This window comes from Cucurbita maxima, unplaced genomic scaffold, assembly GCF_002738345.1.
Source record: "Cucurbita maxima cultivar Rimu unplaced genomic scaffold, Cmax_1.0 Cma_Scf00031, whole genome shotgun sequence".
NCBI lineage: Eukaryota > Viridiplantae > Streptophyta > Magnoliopsida > Cucurbitales > Cucurbitaceae > Cucurbita > Cucurbita maxima.
The window spans coordinates 1,663,425-1,687,229 of NW_019272047.1; the positions used below are offsets into that span (position 1 = coordinate 1,663,425).

Sequence of the window (23,805 nt, forward strand, 5' to 3'; positions counted from 1 at the left end):
TTATAATAAAATATCAAATATAATATATATGGTAAACTATAATTTATTACTAAATATCCTTAACACCCCACCGCAAGTTAAGCGTCGGATTTAAACGAACGTGAAGCTTGAATCTGAAAAATTCAAAGAGGTTGAGAAACACTTTTCTTGAAGAAGTCAACAACCTGGTTCAGAGGAGGCGTAGAGAAACACTTTCTTGGCCATCGAAAATTGCAGAGGAATCGCCGCTCAGCGGCAATGCTGCCTTGGCTTCGGCGAGAATATGTCTAACCCATGAAGAGGGATTGTCGCTTAGCGACGATGCTGCCTTGGCTCTGGTGAGAATATTTCTAACCCCAAGAAGTAGAAGGGGAAACCTAGAGCAAGGGACAAAGACAATGTTGAAGCCGGAAGAGTCGCCACATTGGGCGAAGGAGCCAATTTTGGCGAGAAGGACAGTCGGAAGAGTCGCCTCATCGGGCGAAGAAGCCAATTTTGGCAGGAAGGGCGGCGACAACTTGGTTGGCGAATAGGCCAGTGCGGCACCCAGATTTCGAAGGTAAATCTCTGCAAAAGGTTGATAGGTTTAGGTTAGGGTTTATGTGAAGGATGAAGGTTGATTGGGAAGAAAATGAGAGAGACTATATTGGCCAAGGGGAAAACCGATTGGGTTGGAAAAGGTGAGGTTGTATGTACAGAGTATGACAAAAAGTGATTTGGAGGTCAATAGGGTGGAGCCGAAGAGTAATCAATCGGCTCCGACTACGACAGCCATGAAGACTGCCCCTGCGGCGTCAAAACCAGCAGGGGTGGTGGAGAAGAAGATTAGAGGATTCAAAAGCCATTGAAAAGAAAGGATCGGGGTTGTTAAACCGAGAGGGCTCTGATACCATGTGAATGTTTGATTAATCCACCACATCTAAATGGTGTGAAAGTTATCTTATTTATAATCAAATGAATTACAAGGATATGGAAATAGTAATAAATGGAAAGATACTTATGATAATAAAGCAAATATTAGATATTTGACTTATAATAAAATATCAAATATAATATATATGGTAAACTATAATTTATTACTAAATATCCTTAACATTCTTGCATACATACTACACACTATAGTCATTGTTAGTCACGACTTGAGGTTAAACTTTTTTTTGGGTCGTGACACGGGCCCACCTGGAATGGGACTTCTTCGTTCTCCACCAAAGCTGCGCAGGAAAGGCCCAAAGCCAATCCTAAGGAATAGTGAAGCTTCAAACAATATTGAATCACGTATTAATGTATTAATTAATTTTTTGATCCAATCATATTTTTTTTTGGCACACGGATAAAAGGTCAAAATAATATTGAAATTTTCAAGAGAATGAAAATATTTAGAAAATACAAAATCATTTATTAATGATTATTTCGAATTTTTAAAAAATAAATTAAAACCAATTTAATACTTAGAAAATTCAAAATCAAATCACTCGTATCATATTAATAATTATTTGGATTTTTAAAAATAATTTAAAACCAATTTAATATTTAATTATAAATATGTATATTTTCTTTTTCTCATTTTTCGATTTTAAATCAATTCTTCGATCGTGCATTTTAATTAACAGAGAAACAGGGTAGTTGAGTTTTCACCGTAGAACTCGGCCACATTGCTGTCTGACGGGTTACGCGGCTCCCGAGAAATCCAATTGCAACGGCGGTTCGCTCCCTTTCCGGTCTCTGCGAAGTCAGACTCACTGTGTTCACGACGAACGCTTCTTTACATTAGATTTGAGAGCGTTTCCGATTCGCCATGATCCCCAACTTCGTTTTCCTTTCAGGTACGTGCACTCATTCCAATTCAATTATGATTTTCTACAAACCCTAGATCTCTTTCCATCTTCGTCTCTCTTAGCATTTCTGATTTCATCGATGAATATGCGTCACATCACTTCATTTGTGCAGGTTAAACGAATTTGACCTGATTTTCGCTTCGTTCAAGAGTAATGGTTTGATTCCTTTCATCTGATTGGTCTTCGTTTTCGTGTTCTTGTTCGGATTATTTACAATGCATCTGGATTCGTTGGGCTGGTGTTCAATCGATTTCCTCCCTCCCCTGGAGTTCTTTCTTGGCTCGTCTTAGGAGTTTTTCCCTTTTCGATTACTTGATCGTTTCTGCCATATCATTTCCGATCGTTGTCTCAGTCGTCGCTTTCGGATTCTTTCTTTTCGTTTGTTTTCATAATGGCCTATTCAGCGCAGTCTTCCCCTGGATTCTCTGCCAACTTCCCAGCCCCGCTATCCGATACTCCAACGCCTAGCGCTGAGACAAATCCAATGCCTTCGCCTTTAATCTCGACAGGAACGTCAAGATTTCCTCCAAATTTCCAACCGGATCGGATGCCATCTCCTTCCATCAGAACGCCAGCCGCACCCTCATCGGCAAATGGAATTAAAACTGGCAGTCCCATTCCTCATTTGAGTACTCCCCCTGGACCTCCTATTTTTACTTCTCCCATCCGGCCTGCTGCTGTGCCCTTTCGTACTTCACCGGCATCTCCCCAGGCAATTGTCTTCTCTTCTGGTTCGTCCTTACCAGCTTCTACACCTCCACATTTTTTGAATGCATCGACCGGGTTGCAACACCAGATATCTGATGTTTCAGAGGACTCGGTGCCTCTTGGGGAATCGCCATATGTTCTATTTTCTTCGCAGAAGGTATTGCTTTTTATGTTTTTTTCCCTGCTTTGTTACAATGAATGATGAAAGTTAGGTTAACTGTTCACTCTAATTCTGACTGCTAACCTCAGTTGATTCAATGATTCCTTCTATTTATATATTTTGTAAGCAAATTCCATGGTCATGACCTTTTTATTTTTCTAAAATTAAGTTGGCATTAATGTTGTAATCTACTTCTTTCTGAAACTTGATACAGGTGCTGAAGCAGAAGAAACAAGCTAATGTTCCTAGTTTGGGTTTTGGAGCACTAGTTTCTCCTGGGAGGGAGGTTTCATCAGGTCCTCAAGTAATACAGCGTGAGCCCCATCGTTGCCCGAGCTGTGGAGCTTATTCGAATCTGTATTGCAATATCTTAATTGGTTCAGGTCAGTGGCAGTGTGTAATTTGTCGGAAGCTGAATGGAAGCGAGGGGGAATACGTAGCGCCAAGCAAAGAAGATCTTTGTCATTTTCCGGAACTGTCATCATCTATGGTTGATTTTGTGAGAACTGGGAGCAGGAGACCAGGATTTATTCCAGCTTCTGATTCAAGAACGTCTGCACCCGTTATTCTGGTTATTGACGAGTCTTTAGATGAGCCTCATCTGCAGCATCTCCAGAGCTCCTTGCATGCTTTTATTGATTCAGTTTCCCCCACAACAAGAATTGGAATTATACTGTATGGCCGTACTGTATCAGTATATGATTTTTCAGAAGAATCTGTTGCCTCTGCTGATGTGCTTCCTGGTGATAAATCGCCAACACCGGAGTCTTTGAAAGCGTTAATTTATGGAATGGGGATATATTTATCACCAATGCACGCCTCACTCCCTGTAGCACATACAATAATTTCATCACTGAGGCCTTACAAATCAAGCATTCCAGAAGCCTCTAGAGATAGGTGCCTTGGTACTGCAGTTGAAGTTGCTCTTGCCATAATCCAAGGACCTTCTGCTGAAGTTTCTCGAGGAGTGGTTAGAAGGTCGGGGGCTAATAGTAGAATTATTGTGTGTGCTGGTGGACCTAATACATTTGGCCCTGGGTCAGTTCCCCATTCTGTCGGTCACCCAAATTACCTGCACATGGAAAAAACTGCTTTAAATTGGATGGAACATCTTGGGGGTGAGGCTCATCGACAAAATACGGTGGTTGATATTCTATGTGCTGGAACTTGCCCTGTAAGAGTTCCTATCTTGCAGCCTCTTGCAAAAGCTTCTGGTGGTGTTTTGGTTCTTCATGATGACTTCGGGGAGGCCTTTGGTGTAAACTTGCAGAGGGCATCTGCTAGGGCTGCAGGCTCTCATGGTTTATTAGAAGTACGATGTTCTGATGACATTCTAATCACCCAAGTTGTTGGTCCGGGGGAAGAGGCACACGTTGACACACATGAAACCTTCAAAAACGACACCTCTCTTTACATTCAAATGCTAAGTGTAGAAGAAGCCCAAAGCTTCTCACTCTCCATGGAGACTAAGAGAGATATAAAGAGTGATTTTGTATTTTTCCAGTTTGTTGTACAATATTCAAATGTTTATCAAGCTGACATATCAAGAGTAATGACTATTCGATTGCCTACTGTTGATAGCTTATCAGAATATCTTGGAAGTGTTCAAGGTGAAATAGCTTCAGTCCTTATTGCCAAGAGGACTGCCTTGCAAGCTAAAACCCAGTCTGATGCAGTAGAGATGCGGGCTACAATAGATGAAAGAGTAAAAGATATTGCTTTGAAATTTGGGACCCCGTCACCGAAGTCAAAAAATTATCGGTTTCCCAAGGAACTATCTTCAATGCCGGAGCTTCTGTTCCATTTGAGAAGAGGCCCTCTTCTTGGAAGCATTGTTGGTCATGAAGATGAAAGGTCTGTATTGAGACACTTGTTTTTGAACGCATCCTATGAACTTTCCCTCCGCATGGTAGCCCCTCGCTGTTTAATGCACCGGGAAGGGGGTACTTTTGAAGAGCTTCCAGCATATGACCTAGTTATGCAGTCAGATGCTGCTGTTGTTCTTGACCATGGAACAGATGTGTTCATTTGGCTGGTATGCTACCACTTACTTTACCTTCTTTTGTTAATTTTTTTTTTTGCCTTTCTTCTTCAGTTTATGATATTACAGCATCATCTTTAATTTCTTGCTGGAAATGCGACCATTGGTATTTTTGTCTTGAAAATCAAGTGCTATGTGATAGTTTTTTCTTTACTTGGAAAGCCTGTTCACTGGAATATGATTTGAGTACCAGTTCTAATCAACAGAAAAATAGTTGAGAACAAAGGGAAAATTTTATATTCAATAAACTCATCCATAACTTTCAATTTCCTGAGAATTTTCCAATAACAAAAACTATAATGTAGGAGAATAGATACGACCATTTTGCCGGTTTGAAGTTTTCTCTTATATATTTAGAAGCTATTGTTTATTTACTATAATGAATATGTTTTTTCAAGTGTATTGCAACTCAAATATATATTAATTTAAAACTAGTGAAGATGAAAAACAATTGAATGCTGATGAACATTAGCAATACCTGATAGTTTCCAACGATAATACTAGTTTTTTCATGAAAACATTTTCTGTAAAGTACATTAAATGAACTCTTAAATGCCAGATGAACAGGCACATAGATAGGGAAGGAGTGTACTCTCCTCGCCCGCTTTTCTAATCTGTACTTTGATTATTCCTATTCTTCATAGTCATAGCCTTGAAATGTTCTGAACTTTTTTGTCATTCAAATATTCATCTTCTAATTCGTTTTCCTTTTTGTTATTGGTGTACTTAGGGTGCTGAGCTTGCAGCTGAAGAAGGAAAAAGTGCAGCTGCTTTAGCAGCTTGCAGAACACTAGCAGAAGAGCTTACTGAAACAAGGTTTCCGGCTCCCAGGATTCTTGCATTCAAGGTTTGTGTCGCTATAGATGCTATATGTTTCTCACGTTGTGGTTTTTTTTAATTATCAATTTCTCTGCCGTAATGAAAGAGTTCTGCTCTTTTCTTATTTTTGTCCATTGGATCGTGTTTGTTGTTCCCTTTTCTGGACACTTTTTTTTTTCATAAGTTCGCCTCCCTTGATGGAAGGGTTACTGTTTCTCTCTCTTTCTCTTCAAAAGGCTCTCTACAATAACGATAACCCATTTAATTTGAAGCAGGAGGGGAGCTCTCAGGCTCGGTATTTTGTTTCTCGGCTGATACCAGCACACAAGGACCCTCCTTACGAACAGGTGAGCATGAAAGAATAAAAGATATAACCCATTGTTCATGATTCTGATGATCTGATTCGACTTGTAAAGATTCAGGATGGGGTCGTTTGATTGTAAAGGATGGTACTCCGTTGCAATTAAATAACTGTGGGGTCGAGTCGTTTGATTCGACTCGACGCTAACAGATTCTTAATTTGATTGGTGCAGGAGGCGAGATTTCCACAACTTAGAACATTGTCCACAGAGCAGCGGACAAAGCTGAAAAGTAGTTTTTACCACTTCGATGATCCCAGTTTCGTTGAGTGGATGCGAAGTTTGAAGTTGATCCCACCAGAACCAAGTTAAAAGTAGTAAGTAGTAGGATTCTTGTCTTTTCTTCTCTACTTTCTTTTCAAACTTCTCTTTATTTTTTAGTGGTGTCTGTTGGCGGTTATAGGATCTTTCTCCTTCCACCCACCCTTTCCTCTCCCTCTTCTTCTTCTACAGGAAAATTTCATACCGACTGAACAAATTCGGCATTTTGTATTTTGCTCTTACGGACGGTTACAATAAGCCCTTTTGGACTAACAATTATTCCATGCTTTTACATGCTAACGTTCAGGGAAGGGTTACTAATATGTTTAGCTCGCTGTTAAAGTTTATGATATAAGCTCGAATCCGAGTGGTTTTGTTATAATGAACACAAATAAGAAGAAAAGAAGGTGGGTTATGCACCTCAAATTTTGATTTATAAAATCTCTTAATGGACGTTATAAATTATATTTCTTTTTATGATGGATTCTTAAAAATTACAAATGCCATTAAGTTACGAGACGATAGGATCATATTACTATGTAGAAAATTAACGGGTTTGCTATTTTGTACTTTAACTTTAAACCATCGAGATGGACTCTCACACTATGATTTGGAGACAATGAGAAGTTTGCTAGTTTATCATTAATCAGGATATGTCAAATCAAAATCAACATTGGTTAGATTAAGATGAATGACTAAAAATAGAAGTTGTAGTTCAAGAAGATCTTGGTTCAGATCACTTTTGTGGTATTAAACTAATCACAACCTCTGTGGCTATAGAGACCTATATTTGAATTCCAATAGCCACATCTGACTTTCTTTTTCTAAGTCTCTAGGAAAGTAATGGTTTGGTATGGTTCTTGTTCTACCGGAACAGAATTCAGGCCAACATGATTAATGGTAGATGATGAAGAATGACAAGCAAAATATTGAAGTGGTTGTAGTTTAGTGGTGAGATTTCCACGTTGTGATCGTGGAGACCTGTCCTTGAATCCTAGTAGCCACATTTGACATTTATTTTCTAATTCTTAATAACATAAGGATGAAAATTAAAGGGGATCGGATACGAAACATTGTTATGTTTTTTGCTACATCCACAAATATGTAATGGTCTGGTATGGTCCTTGTTCCACTTCAAATATAGTAGAGTGGTTGTAGTTTAGTGGTGAGAATTCCACGTTGCCCCCATGGGGACTAGTCCCAGCAGCCACATTTGACATTAGTTTTCTAATTCTCCTTAACATAAGGATGAAGGACACAAAAAGTTGTTATGCTTTTTGCTACATCCACAAATACGTAATGGTCTGGTATGGTCCTTGTTCCACCTCAAATATAGTGAAGTGGCTGTAGTTACATTGTGGCTGTACTAAACATTGTTATGCTTTTTGCTACATCCACAAATACGTAATGGTTTGGTATGGTCATTTTTTCCATCTTAAATATGATGAAATAACTGTAGTTTAGTGGTGAGAATTCCACATTGTGGTTGTGGTTGTGGAGACTTGGGATCGAATTCGAACAGCCACATTTGACTTTAGTTTTCTTATTCTCAATAATGTAAGGATGAAAATTAAAGGTGATCGGACAAGAAACATTGTTATGCTTTTTGCTACATCCACAAATACGTAATGGTCTAGTATGGTCCTTGTTCCACCACAAATATGGTGAAGTGGTTGTAGTTTAGTGGTGAGAATTCTATGTTGCGGCTATGGAGACTTGGGCTCGAATCCAAGCAAGCCACATTTGACATTTGATGGTCCGGTCCTTGTTCCACCTCGAATAGATAAGCCCACAACTCACCCTTTCTAATGATTAGTTGTATAGGAGTGGTTGTAGTTTAGTGGTGAAAATTCATTGTTGTGGTCTTGAAGACAAGGATGAAACGTAGTGTTACGATATTGAGTTCTAATTGGATCGAACATTAAACATTTGTTTTCTAATTGGATCAGACACATGCCAATGAGTTACGAGATGATACGATCATGTTATACTATGTTGGGAACTATAAAAAGTTTGCTTATTTATCTTAACCTTGAATTGTAAGACGGGCTCTCAAAGTATTGTATGTGGAGATATCTAGAGACTTGCTAGCTTATCCTTAATCATGAACAATCAAAATAAGATCAACGTTAGTAATGAATGATGAGTTGATAAATGAGCCCCAACCAAGAGTCTATATTATGATGAATGTTTGGTTAAATATCAAAGTGGTCGTAGTTTAGTAGTAAGAATTCCATGTTGTGGCTGTGAAGACTTAAGCTTGAATTCCAACAACCACATTTGTTTTTTTATGCCCACGAGTTACAAGATGATACGATCATGTTACTATGTAGAAAATGGTAAAGAGTTTTCTAGCTTAAACCTTAACCGTCAAGATGGACTCTCATCGTACTCTATTAATATATGATATGGACAATTTCAAGTTGTAGTTTAACCTTAACCGCAAAAAAAAAAAAAATTAAACTATGATGAATGATGGGCTAAATATCGAACTAGTTGCAGTTTAATGGTGAGAATTTTAAGTTGTGACTATGGAAGCTTGGGCGATTAGTAGCCACATTTGTTTTTAATTCTTAAAAACATTACTTTTATTTTTGAATTAAATAGGTTGCCATTAAAAAGTGAAATGGAGTTTTGATGAAATAATTTTTTAAAGCTATTTTCTTAAAAATAACACATGCCCATGAGTTAAGGGATGATATGATTATGTTAGTAGGAAACGGTCAAGGGTTACTTAGTTTACCTTAACCATAACCCGGGCAAACTTGACAATGTACCAAATCCCTAGCAAGGATTAAGGTTGCAAACATGCACGAGTTACTGGAAGTGAAGAACCTTGAACAATTTCAAGTTTCATTAACCATTTTACCTTCATTAACAGGGCTCCATTTCTGTCGAATATGTTGAAGAACAAACTGATTAACTCCATTATGCTACCTTTTTCTATCATTTGACCAAGGTCAATAACATTAATATTTAAACTTGGGATGTAATATATCTTGGTCGATAATGTTGATCGTCATTCTTACACTAGAACCAGATGGATCCTTTGCCTTGGATCAATACAATTGATATGTTGCAAAGTTTCACATTTCCAATGAACTTCTTATCAAGCTCCTTGAACGTTTTCCGATATTCAGACATGTGGTTGCTTGCTCTATTGTCTAGGTACTACATGTTGGTCTCCACTTGGTCTTCTCCATCTACGAAGGGGTTCACCATAACCTTCTTTTCATTGAGCATCTTCTCTGCCAACATAAGTGCGGACTCTTCGTCATTTGTGGATGTGAGATTTGTCTCCTCATTTTGCTTCTTGTTGTAGCATTTTACCATAGGAATCAATGAATGATGGCTAAATATCCAAGTGGTTGTAGTTTAGTTGTGAAAATTATACGTTGGGGCTGTGGAGACCTGGACTCAAATTCTAGCAGCCACATCTACTTTTTTTTAGCTATGAACCATTGAAGCATATAACTTAACTCAAAACCAGAGCTTTTATAAACAACCTAGTGAAGCATATTAGAATTATTTTGTTTATCCTTAATCATGAAAGTGATGAATGATGGCTAAATATCCTAGTATCTGTAGTTTAGTGGTAAGAATTCCTTGGTTTGGAGACCTGGGCTTAAATACCAATAGCCACATGTACATTTCACGTTGTGGTCGTGGAGACGTGCTTTTTTTTAGCTACGAACCATGAACAAACTGGTGAAGCAAATAGATTTTTTTTTTTTTTTTTTTTTTTTTTTTTTTTTTNAAATAGATTTTTTTTTTTTTTTTTTGTTTTTTTTCTGTTTTTCCTTAATCATGAAAGTGATGAATGATGGCTAAACATCCAAGTTACAGTTTAGTGGGGAGAATTTCATGTTGTGGCTGTGAAAATCTAGGCTCAAATCCACAATAGACGTATGTGATCCACCTCAATGAGTTACAAGATGCCCTCTATTTTTGGATTGGATCTCATGATATGAGATGGAATGAATTAGAAGTTTTCTTGTTTATCCCTCAATCATGAGCCGTCAATACGTTGGTCTCCACTTTGTCTTCTCTAACGCATATACTTGTATTTTTTTACAAGAGTAACACTTATCATACTCTTATCCTTCCAGTGATTTGTATCGTTATGGGTTTGTGAGGTATTTTTACGGCTCCTCTGTTGCCACGTTTGCGACCACGCCTACAACCTTTACCTTCCTTTTGTGGACGCCATGTCCCTTCGTACCTGAAAATGAAGAATCAACCACATCTTTCTTTTTAAAATTTTCATGAATCACGAGGGAACATCTCGAAGGAACTTCTTGAGAATGAAGATCTATTCCACCTTGTCACGTAACAAACAGATGCTAGTGACGATTTTCGTCAACTTCATGACAAATTCGAACATTTTTCTTAAGACACACTTGCTAGAAAACAAGCAAAGTAGTCTGTCTATGCGATGATCCTATATGATGTTTTAGATTGCATACATTGAAATGGAACTTATTGGAAAAGGTAAGGAAGGAAATTTGAAAGAGATATCCGTTTGAAAAAATTATGATATGTAATTGACAGTATAAAAAGGGAGGAACTTTGTGGGAAGAAATCCTACTTTCATTAGGATCCTGACTTAGAAGTTAATATAAATGTTTATCGATCTTGTAACATACTTAGAAGTTAAATTTTTTTATCCTGTATGTGCATATAAGTTAACATGCACATTTATCGACCATGTTGCAAAGTTACTCTTTGTGAGTAACGGATACATGAGCGTTACTTCCCTCCCTTTCGAGTGATGTAATAAATTGTATTTCTACTACTAGTACATAATCATGTTAAATCAGAGGATAAAAATTTATATATCTGTGTTTTATGTTCTAGGTACTTTATGGATGTCAACATCCCGTTGAGCATGTATGACTATATGCATGATTGATTGTACATTAAATCCAAGTGGTTCAATCTGCGATCCTCTCTATAGAGAATAAGTAATAGAAAATGTTTCAGAGTAGAGTGAGAGCGTCAGTTTGGCTAGACGATGGCTTATGATGGAATGCCTCCGGTAGACAGAGTGCATTAGAATTGTGAGAGATGATCTGAGGGTGTGGCTCTTGTACTCTTGACCTATCCAAACTCGAGGAGTCAGAACAGAAGAACTTGAAAATGTGAATCCATGTCAAGATCGTCAAACCATCATAGAATGATGAGCAGGTTAGCACATGTACGATACCTTTCCGCTCTAGTACGATACTGTTAAGCTAGGCATGAGACTTCTTAAGGATGTGTGACTTGATAGTTTAAGTGGATTAACCTGCATGGTGGATCCGTCCTATAGGTGGGTGTTGATCTGTGGATAGTTAGTGGAGCTCTTACCCTTCTAGGGATTTGTATCGTCCTGAGTTTGTGAGGTATTTTCACGGCTCCTCTGTTGCCACATTTGCGACAACACCTACAACCTTTACTTTCCTTTTTCGTCATATCCCTTCGTACCTGAAAAATGAAGAATCAATCACATCTTTCTTTTTTATTCGTGCGAGTCACTCCTCATGTGTGAGTAAGACATGCTTCTCCTCATCTTTGTCTTCATAGCCACAAAGTATCTTCTCATGGACCTTAAGACGACCATCGACCTCCTCAGCCGTCATGTTCTTAAGGTCGTTAATTTTCTTGATGGAGGTAACAATTTGCATGAATCTCAAGGGAAGATCTCGTAAAAAATTCTTGACGATGAAGATATTTTCCACCTTGTCATGTAACGAACAGATGCTAGTGGCGATTTTCGTCAACTTCATGGCAAATTCGAACCCTTTTTCTTAAGACACACTTGTTAGAAAACAAACAATTTAGTCTGTCTATGCGATGATCCTCTACGATTTTCTAGATTGCATACATTGAAATGGAACTTATTAGAAAAGGTAAGACAGGAAATTCGAAAGCAATATCCATTTGAAAAAAATTTGTTCTTGTAATTGACCGTAGGCTTTATTCATTATTCATTATTCAGCAAGCAGTTCATGAGACTATCTTCTCACGAATTGCAACAGCAACCACATCAAAGCAGGCATGGTCAATTCTACAGAAGAAGTTTCTAGGAGATTCAAAGGTCATGACAGTGAAATTGCAATCTCTAAGACGTGATTTTGAAACTCTACTCATGATGAATGGCGAATCAATTGCTGATTTTTTGTCAAGAGAAATGGCAATAGTCAGTCAGATGCGTACCTATGGAGAGAAAATTTTAAACGAAACAATTGTTGCAAAGGTGTTGAGAAGCTGACTCCAAAGTTTGACCATGTGGTGGCTGCCATAGAAGAAGCTAAGGATCTATCCATACTCTTCATTGATGAATTAATGGGCTTGCTTCAGGCCCATGAGGCAAGAATCAATAGAGTATTAGAAAGGAACGAAGAAAAGGCACTACAGGTGAAGGAGACAACCAACAACGAAAACAACGAAAGAGAAAATATTCATTTAGCAGGTAGAAGTCATGGAAGAGGAAGATTTCGCAGCTTCCATGGTGGTCGTGATAACATGGGTAGATGGAGAAGTGATGGACAAAGACAATTCAATGAACAAAGGAATGTCATACAATGTTACCATTGCAGAAGGTATGGGCACACAAAATCTGATTGTTGGTATAAAAATCAACGAATAAATTTTGCAGCAGAGAATGAAGAAGAAGAAGAAAAGCTGCTTATGGGGTGCATGGATACTAATCCAAAAAAGAGTGACTTATCGTTTGTTGATAGCGGATGCTCGAACCATATGACAGACACCAAATCTTTATTCAAAGAGCTTGATGAGACGCAAAAAATTAAGGTGCAATTTGGAAACACAAAAGAGATGCAAGTTGAGGGAAAAGATACAGTGAAAGTCGAAACCGGTCATGTTAAGATAAAACAATTAGATAATGTTCAATTTGTACCTGATTTAGGGTATAATTTATTGAGTGTTGGAGAATTGATGACCAGAGAACATTCAGTTCTATTTGATGACAACACATGTGTCATTACACATAAGAAATCAGGTCATAAAGTTCAAATTGCCATGACTTCAAATAAAATGTTTCCACATCATATTTCTAACATGGAGGATCTTGCTCTTGCTGCTAGCACGAAAGATGACTCAACATTATGGCATCTCAGATATGGACATCTTCATATGAACGACTTGAAAATACTCAGGAATAAAGGTATGGTTTTCGGATTACCAAGAATTGACTCAACTAATTTATGTGAAGGATGCATTTATGCTAAGCAGACTAGGAAGTCATTTCCTATTGGAAAAGCTAGAAGAGCTTCACATTGTCTAGAACTAATTCATGCTGATTTATGTGGGTCAATGCAAACGAAGTCCTTGGGTGGGAGTATATATTTTTTACTATTTATTGATGATTATAGTCGCATGAGCTGGGTTTACTTCCTACAACATAAGTCAGAAACTTTTCAGAAGTTCCAGATTTTTAAAGCTATGGTAGAGAACCAAAGTGGCTGTCACATTAAAGTTCTTCGAACAGACAGAGGTAGCGAGTTTATATCTAAAGAGTTCAATCTGTTTTGTGAAGAAGAGGGCATCCAAAGGGAATTAACAGCTCCCTACACCCGAGAACAAAATGGAATCGCTAAACGAAAAAATCGAACTATTGTGGAGATGGCAAGAAGTATGTTACAAGCAAGGAGACTTCCAAACCAATTTTGGGCAGAAGCCGTAGCAACATCTGTTTATCTATTAAACATCTCACCAACAAAGGCGGTTATAAATCAAACTCCTTATGAAGCATGGCATGGAAGGAAACCATCTGTAAGTCATTTACGAATCTTTGGTTGTGTTGCTTATGCTTTGAAACATTCTCAAATTCGTCAAAAGCTTGATGAAAAATCTGAAAAATGCATTTTCATTGGCTATTGTACTCAATCAAAGGCATATAAATTATAAACCCCATCATTGAAAAGATTTTAGTTAGAGGGATGTAATATTTAATGAAAACGTGCGTTGGGATTGAAGTAAAGAACAGGAGCAGGAAAAGATTACAGTTGAAGTTTCTCTAAATGAAGAGACAAAGATCAACTCCAGTGCATCTCCTAGTGCCTCCACTGCAACACAAAATGTGTCAAATTCATCATCTTCAGCATCACTAAACAGCGATTCTTCTCTTGAAGAACTTTCGAATGAGACACCTCCAAAGAAGTATAAATTTTTAACTGACATATATGCATCATGTCAATTTTCTCTTACTATTTCAGATACTATGAGTTATGAAGAAGCAGTTGAAAAAGAAGAGTGGAAGAAAGCCGTGGTAGAAGAGATGCAGTCCATTGAGAAAAATGGAACATGTGAGATGGTTAACTTAGCAAACGAAAAAAATGCAATCAATTTGAAATGGATGTTCAAGACAAAATTTGCACTAGATGGAAGCATACAAAAACATAAGGCCCGTCTTGTAGCAAAAGGGTATGCACAACAACAAGGTATAGATTTTGAAGAAACTTTTTCTCCAGTAACTCGTTTTGAAACTGTAAGAACTATTCTAGCATTAGCAGCAGAATTGCGGTGGCCGGTTTATCAGTTTGATGTTAAGTCAGCATTTCTTAACGGAGATTTACAAGAAGAGGTTTATGTAGCACAACCAGAAGGATTCATAAAGAAGGACAAAGAAACAAAGGTATACAAGTTGAGAAAGACATTATATGGATTAAAGCAGGCCCTATATGGGTCTATTACACTATTTGCAAGATTGATGAGTATTTTCAAAAGAAAGGATACATGAGAAGTATTTTCAAAAGAAAGGATACATGAGAAGTGAGAATGATCCTACTTTATATGTGAAACAGGAAGGTAAAAGTGATTTCATCATTATTTGCCTCTATGTTGACGATATTATTTACACTAGCTCTTCTAACTCTCTTTTGGATAAATTTAAGTCTCAAATGATGAGTGAATTTGAGATATTAGATATTAGTCTATTACACTATTTTCTTGGTCTTGAAGTATATCAAGTTGAGGATGAAATTTTTATATTTTCTTGGTCATTTTTATTTCACAAAGAAAATATGTCAAAGATATTATGAGTAAATTTGGTATGCTTAATTGAGGATGAAATTTTTATATTTTCTTGGTCGTTTTATTTCACAAAAGAAAATATGCCAAAGATATTATGAGTAAATTTGGTATGGAACATGATGATGGAGCAGAAATGACAGATGCTAGAAGTTAACATACATGTTTATTGATCATGCTACTGCTACCTAGTTACTCTTTGTGACTTGATATTTTAGATAGATTACCCTGCACGATTGTGGAAGGCTTGATAGTTTAGAGGCAAGAGTATATTGTGGTATCTTTGCTAGGTAGAGATGCAATAACAAAGATGCAATGAGAGCCTACATGAGCATTTGTAGCAATTTAATTTATAATGGCCATATATAGGGATCGAAACCCACGACTACGTGGTTAAAAGCTACGCACTCTACCACTGAACCAAAATACCCCTCTTAGATGAGGAGGATGCTAGAACCTATTACTAATAAGCTAAGAAGGCTTGACGATGAGAGTAAATTGTGGTGTCTTTACTAAGCCAATGTCTACCACTAAACTTGGCTAACCATTATAGATCTGGGTATATTTGTATTAGGTATATATTGATATGTCATAAGATAAAGAATCATTCATCGAGTACTTTTGCAACTAAAAATAATTTATAGCACCATATGTGGGGATCGAACCCACAACCACATGGTTAAAAGTCACGCACTCTACCACTAGGCTAAGATGGCTTGTCACAACCATGCTAGCACGTGTTGTCCCCACTTGTTGGAGAGAGTTATTTGAGGCAGAAAAAAAGTGACGATAAGAGTAAACCATGGTATCTTTGATAGGTCAAAGATGCGAGAGCCTACAAATGAGTATTGTTTATTGGATATACCCATATTTTGTATTAAGTTGGTGGTATATATTGATATGTCCTAAAGAATATTCTCGAAACAAAGAGTTTAGAGTTCTTTGCAGATATCTAATTTATAGCACAATCAAAGAGTTTAGAGTTCATTGCAGATATTTTTAATTTATAGCACAATCAAAGACTATTCTCGAGACAAAGAGTCCATGACCACGTGGTTAAAAGCCATGCACTCTACCACTGAGCTAAGATGGCTTATCAAAACTATGGTAGCACATGTTGTCCCCACTTGTTAGAGAAAGTTTTTTGAGGCAGAAAAAAATGATGATGAGTAAACCCTGGTGTCTTGCTAGATCAAGGATGTGATGAAAGCCTACAAATGAGTTGTGTTTGCTAGGTATATTTATATACTCTATATCATGCCCATAGTTCAAAGATTGGAATTGAAAAGTTTACTAGATCTGATTTCGATTTTTGGAAGATTCAAATTGAAGATTATTTGTACCAGAAATATCTTCACGAATCCCTATTGGGTGTGAAGCTGAATATCATGATCACGAAATAGTGGAAGCTCAAGAATCATCGGGCCCCAAGATTGATCAGGTTGACGTTGTCTAGAAACGTGGCATTCAACATAATCAAGGAGAAGAAAACGTCAGATCTATTGAAGGCGTAGTCAAATATGTATGAAAAATCGTCGACTATGAACAAGATGTATTTGATCCGGAAGTTGATTTTCAAATGTCTGAAAGGTGTATCTCTTGAGGATGATATAAATGAGTTCAATATGATTGTAAGCCAATTGAGTTTCGTGGAAATTAATTTTGAAAGTGAAATTAAAGTATTGATTTTGATGTCATCTTTACCTGAGTCGTGGGATACAGTTGTTGTCGCAATCAACAATTTTCGAGGATCTAAGAAACTGAAGTTCGATGAAATTTGAGATGTAGTTCTCAGGGAAAGTATTTGCAAATGAGAAATTGAGAGGAAGCATAATCACAAATCATAAGTAAATGAAGTGCAAAAAAAAAAAAGTCATCAAAATCAAAGATCCGAGAAAATTATCAAAATAGACCAAACGTAATGTGTTGGAGTTGTGGAGAAAAAGTCACTTTTGGACAATTGTACAAGACCAAAGAGAAAGCATAATCACAAATCAGAAGATGATGACGATTCTATAAATTCGGTTGAAGACATTGGGGATGCTCTAATTCTCAACGTGGACAGTCCGATTGAATCCTGGATTTCGGATTCAAGTGCATCTTTTCATTCATCTCCAAATAAAGAGCTATTTCGAAATTTCAAGTTTGGAAATTTCAAGAAGGTTATCTTGCGACAACAAAGATTTTGAGATTGAAGGAAAAGGGGATGTCTGCATAAAAATTCCGGCAGAAAATCAGTGGATGTTAAAGGATGTCGGCTATAATCCGTGTCCCATGAAGAACCTGATCTCTATTGGTCAATTGGATAGCACAGGTTATGCAACAGAGTTTGGAAAGTATTTGTGGAAGACTTTGAAGGGTGCTATGGTGGTAGCACGTGGCACAAAATCTGGAAACTTATACACTACTGTAGGGTATATGAACATGGTTATTGTTGCTAAGAGTGCTTCAAATTCAAGTCTATGGCATTATAGAAAATGTGATTGTTGGGATTCAATCCGGGTCTCCATGGCCACAACGTGATATTCTCACCACTAAAGTACAACCACTTCAATATTTAAGTCATTATTCACCTGGTTCATAATTATGGACAAACCAACAAACTTCTAATTTGCTTCACCAGTTTGCTCATCTAGTGGTTTTGAGTAATGTTAATATGCTTCAATAGTTTGTAGCTAAAAAAAAACAAATGTGGCTACTTAAATTGGAGTCGAAGTCTCGGCAACCACAACATGGAATTCTCACCACTAAAAAACCACTTCGATATTTAGCTCGAATATATTCATCATAATCTAGCCCCATAACCAATCGTTTAATAACAACGTTGATTTTATCTTGACAGTTCATGATTAATGATAAACTAGCAAACTTCTAATTGTCTCCATATCATATTGTTCATATGGTGAGAGTCATCTTGACAGTTTAAAGTTAAGCATAAGCTAGCAAACCCTTTAATATTTTCGGCATAGTAACATGATTGTATCGTCGTGTAACCCAATGACATTTATAATTTTTACGAGACCATCGTAAAAAGAAATACTTCATTACGCTCAATTTCACTTTCGATTGTTGAGATTCAAGTCTAGGTCTCCACGACCACAACTTTGAATCTTTACCACTAAACTACTACATCCACTTTGATGTTTATCCCATGATTTAATACCAGTCTTGGTATCATCTTAAGGGTCTACTACAATTAAAGATAAGCTAGCCAGCCCCTAATTATCTCCAAATGTGAAATTCCCACCAATAAACTACCATTAGTTTGATACTAACCCCATGATTCATCATAGTCTAGTCTCTTGAGGATCATCTATGAATTTATCATTATCATTCAATACCCATATTGATCTCATCTTGATGGTTCACAATTAAGGATACGCTAGTAAGCTCCTAATTGTCTCCATATTATATTCTCCATATCGTATATCAATAGAGTAAACCCTTTACCATTTTCTACGTAGTAACATGATTGTATCATTTCGTAACTCATGGGCATAAAAAACAAATGTTGCCATTGGGATTCAAGCCCAAGTCTTCACAACCACAACGTAAAATTTTTACCACTAAACTATAACCATTTTGATATTTAGCCAAACATTCATCATTATATAGACTCTTAAGGCTCATTTATCAACAAGTCATTCAAAATTTGCATCATACATCAATAGAATATTTTGAGAGCCCATCTTGACAGTTTAAGGTTAAGATAAAGTAGCAAGCTCTTTATCGATTCCAGCATAATAACATGATCACATCATCTCCTAACTATATTTTTAAAAAATATATATTTTAAAAATTACTTCCTTTGAGGATGGTTTGTGTTATTTTAAACAGAACATTTAATTAAAAATAAATAAATAAATATACTAATGTTTTTTAAAATTGAAAAACAAATATATTATTTAGCTTCAAGCCTAGGCCTACTTAACTATGTCCCTACAATTCTCACCACTAAACTATAATTACAATGAATAGAAAAACCTCTTAATCAGTCCTAAGGAAGAGCTTGAGACCACAGGGAAAGTTGTCTCTTCTATTAAGTATAGAAATGAGTTAAGGCTGACATCGCGAATTTGTATATTGGTCTTAAAGAGAGACTTAGAATTATACAAGTAGTTATCTTAAAGCAAACTATTTCTATTGCATGTAGCAACAAGTTAAGGCTAAAGTTGTGATTTTGTAAATCGGTCTCAGATATTTAAAGGTGAGTATTTCTATTGCGTGTAGAAACGGAACAAGATTGATGCCGTGATTTTGTAAATTGATCTAGGAGAGAGACTTGAAACTACGTAGATAGATAGCTAAGGAAGCGAGTTTCTATTATATGTGGGAACGAGTCAAGACTGACACTGCAACTCCATAATTTCATCTTAAAGAGGGACTTGACACCACACGAATAGTTAACTCATGAGGAATGTTTTTTGAAATTCGTGACCTACATAGAAGCTTAAATAGTTGAGGGGTTAGGTCGAATTTCATTAAGGCTAGAGAAAAGCTTGTTGAAACCTATTAGGGATTTGATGCAATGAGGGCCTACAAGTAGGTTGCTTACTAGATATTATCTTTGTTGTATCAGTTCCCTTCATTTGTTGCAGCAACATGAATCAGAGACTGTCGGGTCTCCATGGAGATGATCCCCATATTGGAGGGTAGTAAGACCACCTACTCTCTAGGTTCCTCGTGTTAAACGTAGAATAGATCATATTTGTATATAGTAAGATAATCTAGTGGTTAAATCTATGATTTGGTAATAAACTAGTAAACAACTAGATTATCTTACTATATATAGATATGATCTATTCTACGTTTAAGACCTCTTTCTATGAGAACTCGTGTGTTGGGTCACGCTCTATCAAAGCCATTTCTCCTTTACCCCAATCATGCTTTTATCTCTCTCCTAGTGCTCGGAACCATGATCTTTCATGATGGAACACAATACTAATGGATGTTATTAGTTACTCATGCTTTTAAACATAGTTGTGACAAGCCATCTTAGGTAAGTGGTAGAGCGCACATCATTGTAGATCAGTATTGCTTACTGGGTATATTTATATACTCTATATCATACCCATATTTTGTATTAGGTTGCTATATATTGATGGTTTGTCACAACCATGGTAGCACATGTTGTCCCCTTGTAAGAGAGATTTATTTGAAACGAAAAAAAAGTGAGTAAAACATGATGTGGTGTCTTTGCTAGGCAAAGGATGCAATGAAAATAAATGAGTATTTTCCGGCTATTTAATTTATAGCGCCATCTGTGGAGACGGCCGAACCAACGACCATATGGTTAAAAGTCCCGCGCTAAGACAACTTGTCAAAGCCATTGTAGATTAGTATTGCTTACTGGGTATATTTATATACTCTATATCATACCCATATTTTGTATTAGGGTGGTATAATCATAAAATTATTCTCAAGATAAATAATCATTCATTGGGTATTTATAGTGCCATTTGTGGGGATCAAACCCACTACCACGTGGTTAAAAGTCACACGCTCTACCACTGAGCTAAGATGGCTTGTTACAACCATGCTAGCACGTGTTGTCCCACTTGTTAGAGAGAGTTATTTGAGGCGGAAAAAAAGTGACGATGAGAGTAAACTGTGGTATCTTTGCTAGATCAAAGATGTGAGAGACTACAAATGAGTATTGTTTATTGGGTATATTTTTATACCCATATTTTGTATTAGGTTGGTGGTATATATTGATATGTCCTAAAGACTATTCTCGATAAAAAAAAGTTTAGGGTTCTTTGCAGATATTTAATTTATAGAACAATCAAAGACTATTCTCGAGACAAAGAGTCGTTGGGTTCTTTGCAGATATTTATAGTTTATAGCACAATCTGTGGGGATCAGACCCACAACCACGTGGTTAAAAGCCATGCGCTCTACCACTGAGCTAAGATGGCTTATCAAAACCATGGTACCACATGTTGTCCCCACTTGTTAGAGAGTTTTTTGAGGCATAAAAAAGTGATGATGAGTAAACCCTGGTGTCTTGTTAGGTCAAGGATGTGATGAAAGCCTACAAATAAGTTGCGCTTACTAGGTATATTTATATGCTCTATATCATGCCCATAGTTTAAAGATTGGAATTTAAAAAGCTTGCTGGATCCGATTTTGGTTTTTGAAAGATGCAAATTGAAGGTTATTTGTAGCAAAAAGGTGTATCTCTTGCTGATTATATAAATGAATTCAATATGATTGTAAGCTAACTGAGTTATGTGGAAATTAATTTCGAAAGTAAAATTAAAGCATTGATTTTGATGTCATCTTTACTTGTGTTGTGGGCTACAGTTATTGCCGCAATCAGTAGTTCCCGAGGATCTGAGAAACTGAAGTTTAATAAAATTCGAGATGTAGTTCTCAGCGAAAGTATTCGCAAACGAGAAATTGAGAATTCATCTGGTGGTGCTTTTAGTGTTGACCAAAGGGGAAGAAGTAAATGAAGTGCAAAAAAAAAAAAGTCAATCAAAATCAAAGAACCGTAAAAATTTTCAAAACTGACCAAACGTAATTTGTTGGAGTTATGGAGAAAAATGTCACTTTCGAACAATTGTGCAAAACGAAAGAGGAAGCATAATCATAAATCAGAAGATGATGATGACTCTATAAATTCAGTTGAAGACATTGAGGATGCTCTAATCCTCAGCGTGGACAATCTGATTGAATCTTGGATTATGGATTAGGTGCATCTTTTCATTCATCTCCAAACAAAGAGCTCTTTCGAAATTTTAAGTTTGGAAATTTCGAGGTGTATCTTATGACAACAAAGATTTCGAGATTGAAGGAAAATGGGATGTCTGCATAAAAACTTCTGCAGGAAATAAGTGAACATTAAAGAATTTCAAATATAATACTTGTCTCACGAAGAACCTGATCTCTATTGGTCAATAAGATAGAACAGATTATGCAGCAGAGTTTGGAAAGAGTTCGTGTAAGATTTTGATGGGTGCTATGATGGTAGCACATGACACAAAATATGGAAACTTATACACCACTGCAGGGTGTATGAACATGGATGTTGTTGCTAAGAGTGCTTCAAATTCAAGTCTATGGCACAATAAACTTGGACATATGAGCGTCAAAGAAATGAGATGCTGGTTGTGAAAGGAGTTTTAGAAGGTCTGAAATTTGTTGATATGGGTTCTTATGAGAACTGCATTGTGAGCAAACAGAAACGAGCTAGCTTCACAAAAATTGCCCGAGAATTGAAGAAAGTATGGTTGGAAATGGTCCATAAAGACGTTTGCATACATTGAAATGGAGCTTATTGGCAAACGTAAGATAGGAAATTCGAAAGCGGTATTTGTTTGAAAAAAAAAATATGATCCTGTAATTGACAGTATGAAAAGGGAGGAACTTTGTGGAAATGAATCCAACTTTCATCCGGATCCTGACTTAAAAGTCAACATACATGTTTATCGATCCAGTAACTTACTTAGAAGTTAACATGCATGTATATCGACCATGTTGCATAATTAATCTTTGTGAGTAACAGATACATGAGCGTTACATTCCCCCTCCCTTTTGAGTGATGTAATGGATTGTATTTCTACTACTAGTACATAATCGTGCTAAATTAGAGGATAAGAATTTATATATCTGTATTCTAGGTACTTTATGGATGTCATCATCCCGTTGAGCATGTATGACTGTATGCATGATTGATTGTACATTGAATCCAAGTGGTTCAATCTGTGATCGTTTCTATAGAGAATAAGTAATAGAAAAAGTTTCAGAATAAAGTGAGAACGTTAGTTTGGCTAGACGATGACTTATGATGGAATGCCTCCACTAGACAGAGTGCATTAGAATTGTGAGAGATGATCTGAGGGTGTGGATCTAGTACTCTTGATCGATCCAAACTCGAGGAGTCAAAATAGAGGAACTTCAAAATGTTAATCCATGTCAAGACCGTCAAACCATCATAGAGCTGACGAGAAAGTTAACACATGTACGATACCTTTTCGCTCTAGTATAATAATGTTAAGCTAGGCATGTGACTTCTTAAGGATGATATGTGACTTGATAGTTTAAATAGATTACTCGGCACGGTGGATCCGTTCGGTAGATGGGTGTTGGTCATGTGGATAGTCAATGGAGCTGGTACGTATAGGGGTAGCCCCCGACCTTGAGAAACTACATGGCCAATGGGATTGAGGCAAAAATAAACAAAGAAAACTACCTGTGTAATCCTAAGTTGCTCTTTAGGACCAGTTTAGGACCAGCTTACAGAATCGAGGCGTCAGCCATGACTCATTTCTACATGCAATAAAAGAGCTAACTATCTGTGTGGTGTCAAGTCCTTCCTCAAGACTAGCTTACAAAATCGTGACATCAACCTTGAATCGTCCCTCACACAATAGTAACTCAAATTTCTTTAGAGGTTTTGGTTACATCATTCTTATTACCAATAACCCTATAAGGCTTTCCAAATCATCCTTGTCGAGGAGGCTTACTGGGTTCTTAGGGCGTCTAGACGCTTTAAATATTGTTTACTGTTTCTAGGACGTTCGGGACTAACACCTTAGGGCTATTCCAACCTCTTGGTGCTCTTATATCTATACTTGTGATTGACGCTCACGATCCTCTAGGGCT

The 23,805-nt window shown here is 36.9% G+C and overlaps 1 protein-coding gene and 3 non-coding genes across 4 annotated transcripts; 1 reads left to right on the top strand and 3 right to left on the bottom strand.

Annotated features, from left to right (window-relative positions):
* Positions 1-1,575: 1,575 nt before the first annotated feature.
* On the top strand, positions 1,576-6,466 carry LOC111466571 (protein transport protein SEC23). Its single transcript, XM_023111288.1, has 6 exons — positions 1,576-1,802; positions 1,927-2,679; positions 2,897-4,717; positions 5,454-5,570; positions 5,818-5,889; positions 6,076-6,466. The coding sequence occupies exons 2-6, from the start codon at positions 2,206-2,208 to the stop codon at positions 6,211-6,213; spliced, it is 2,622 nt and encodes an 873-aa protein (XP_022967056.1). The 5' UTR covers positions 1,576-1,802; positions 1,927-2,205; the 3' UTR covers positions 6,214-6,466.
* A 9,373-nt stretch (positions 6,467-15,839) lies between these two features.
* TRNAK-UUU lies at positions 15,840-15,911 on the bottom strand. The gene has a single exon. It is a non-coding gene; the product is annotated as a tRNA-Lys (tRNA).
* Positions 15,912-20,648: 4,737 nt separating this feature from the next.
* On the bottom strand, positions 20,649-20,720 carry TRNAK-UUU. The gene has a single exon. It is a non-coding gene; the product is annotated as a tRNA-Lys (tRNA).
* Positions 20,721-21,041: 321 nt separating this feature from the next.
* On the bottom strand, positions 21,042-21,113 carry TRNAK-UUU. The gene has a single exon. It is a non-coding gene; the product is annotated as a tRNA-Lys (tRNA).
* Between the last annotated feature and the right edge of the window lie 2,692 nt (positions 21,114-23,805).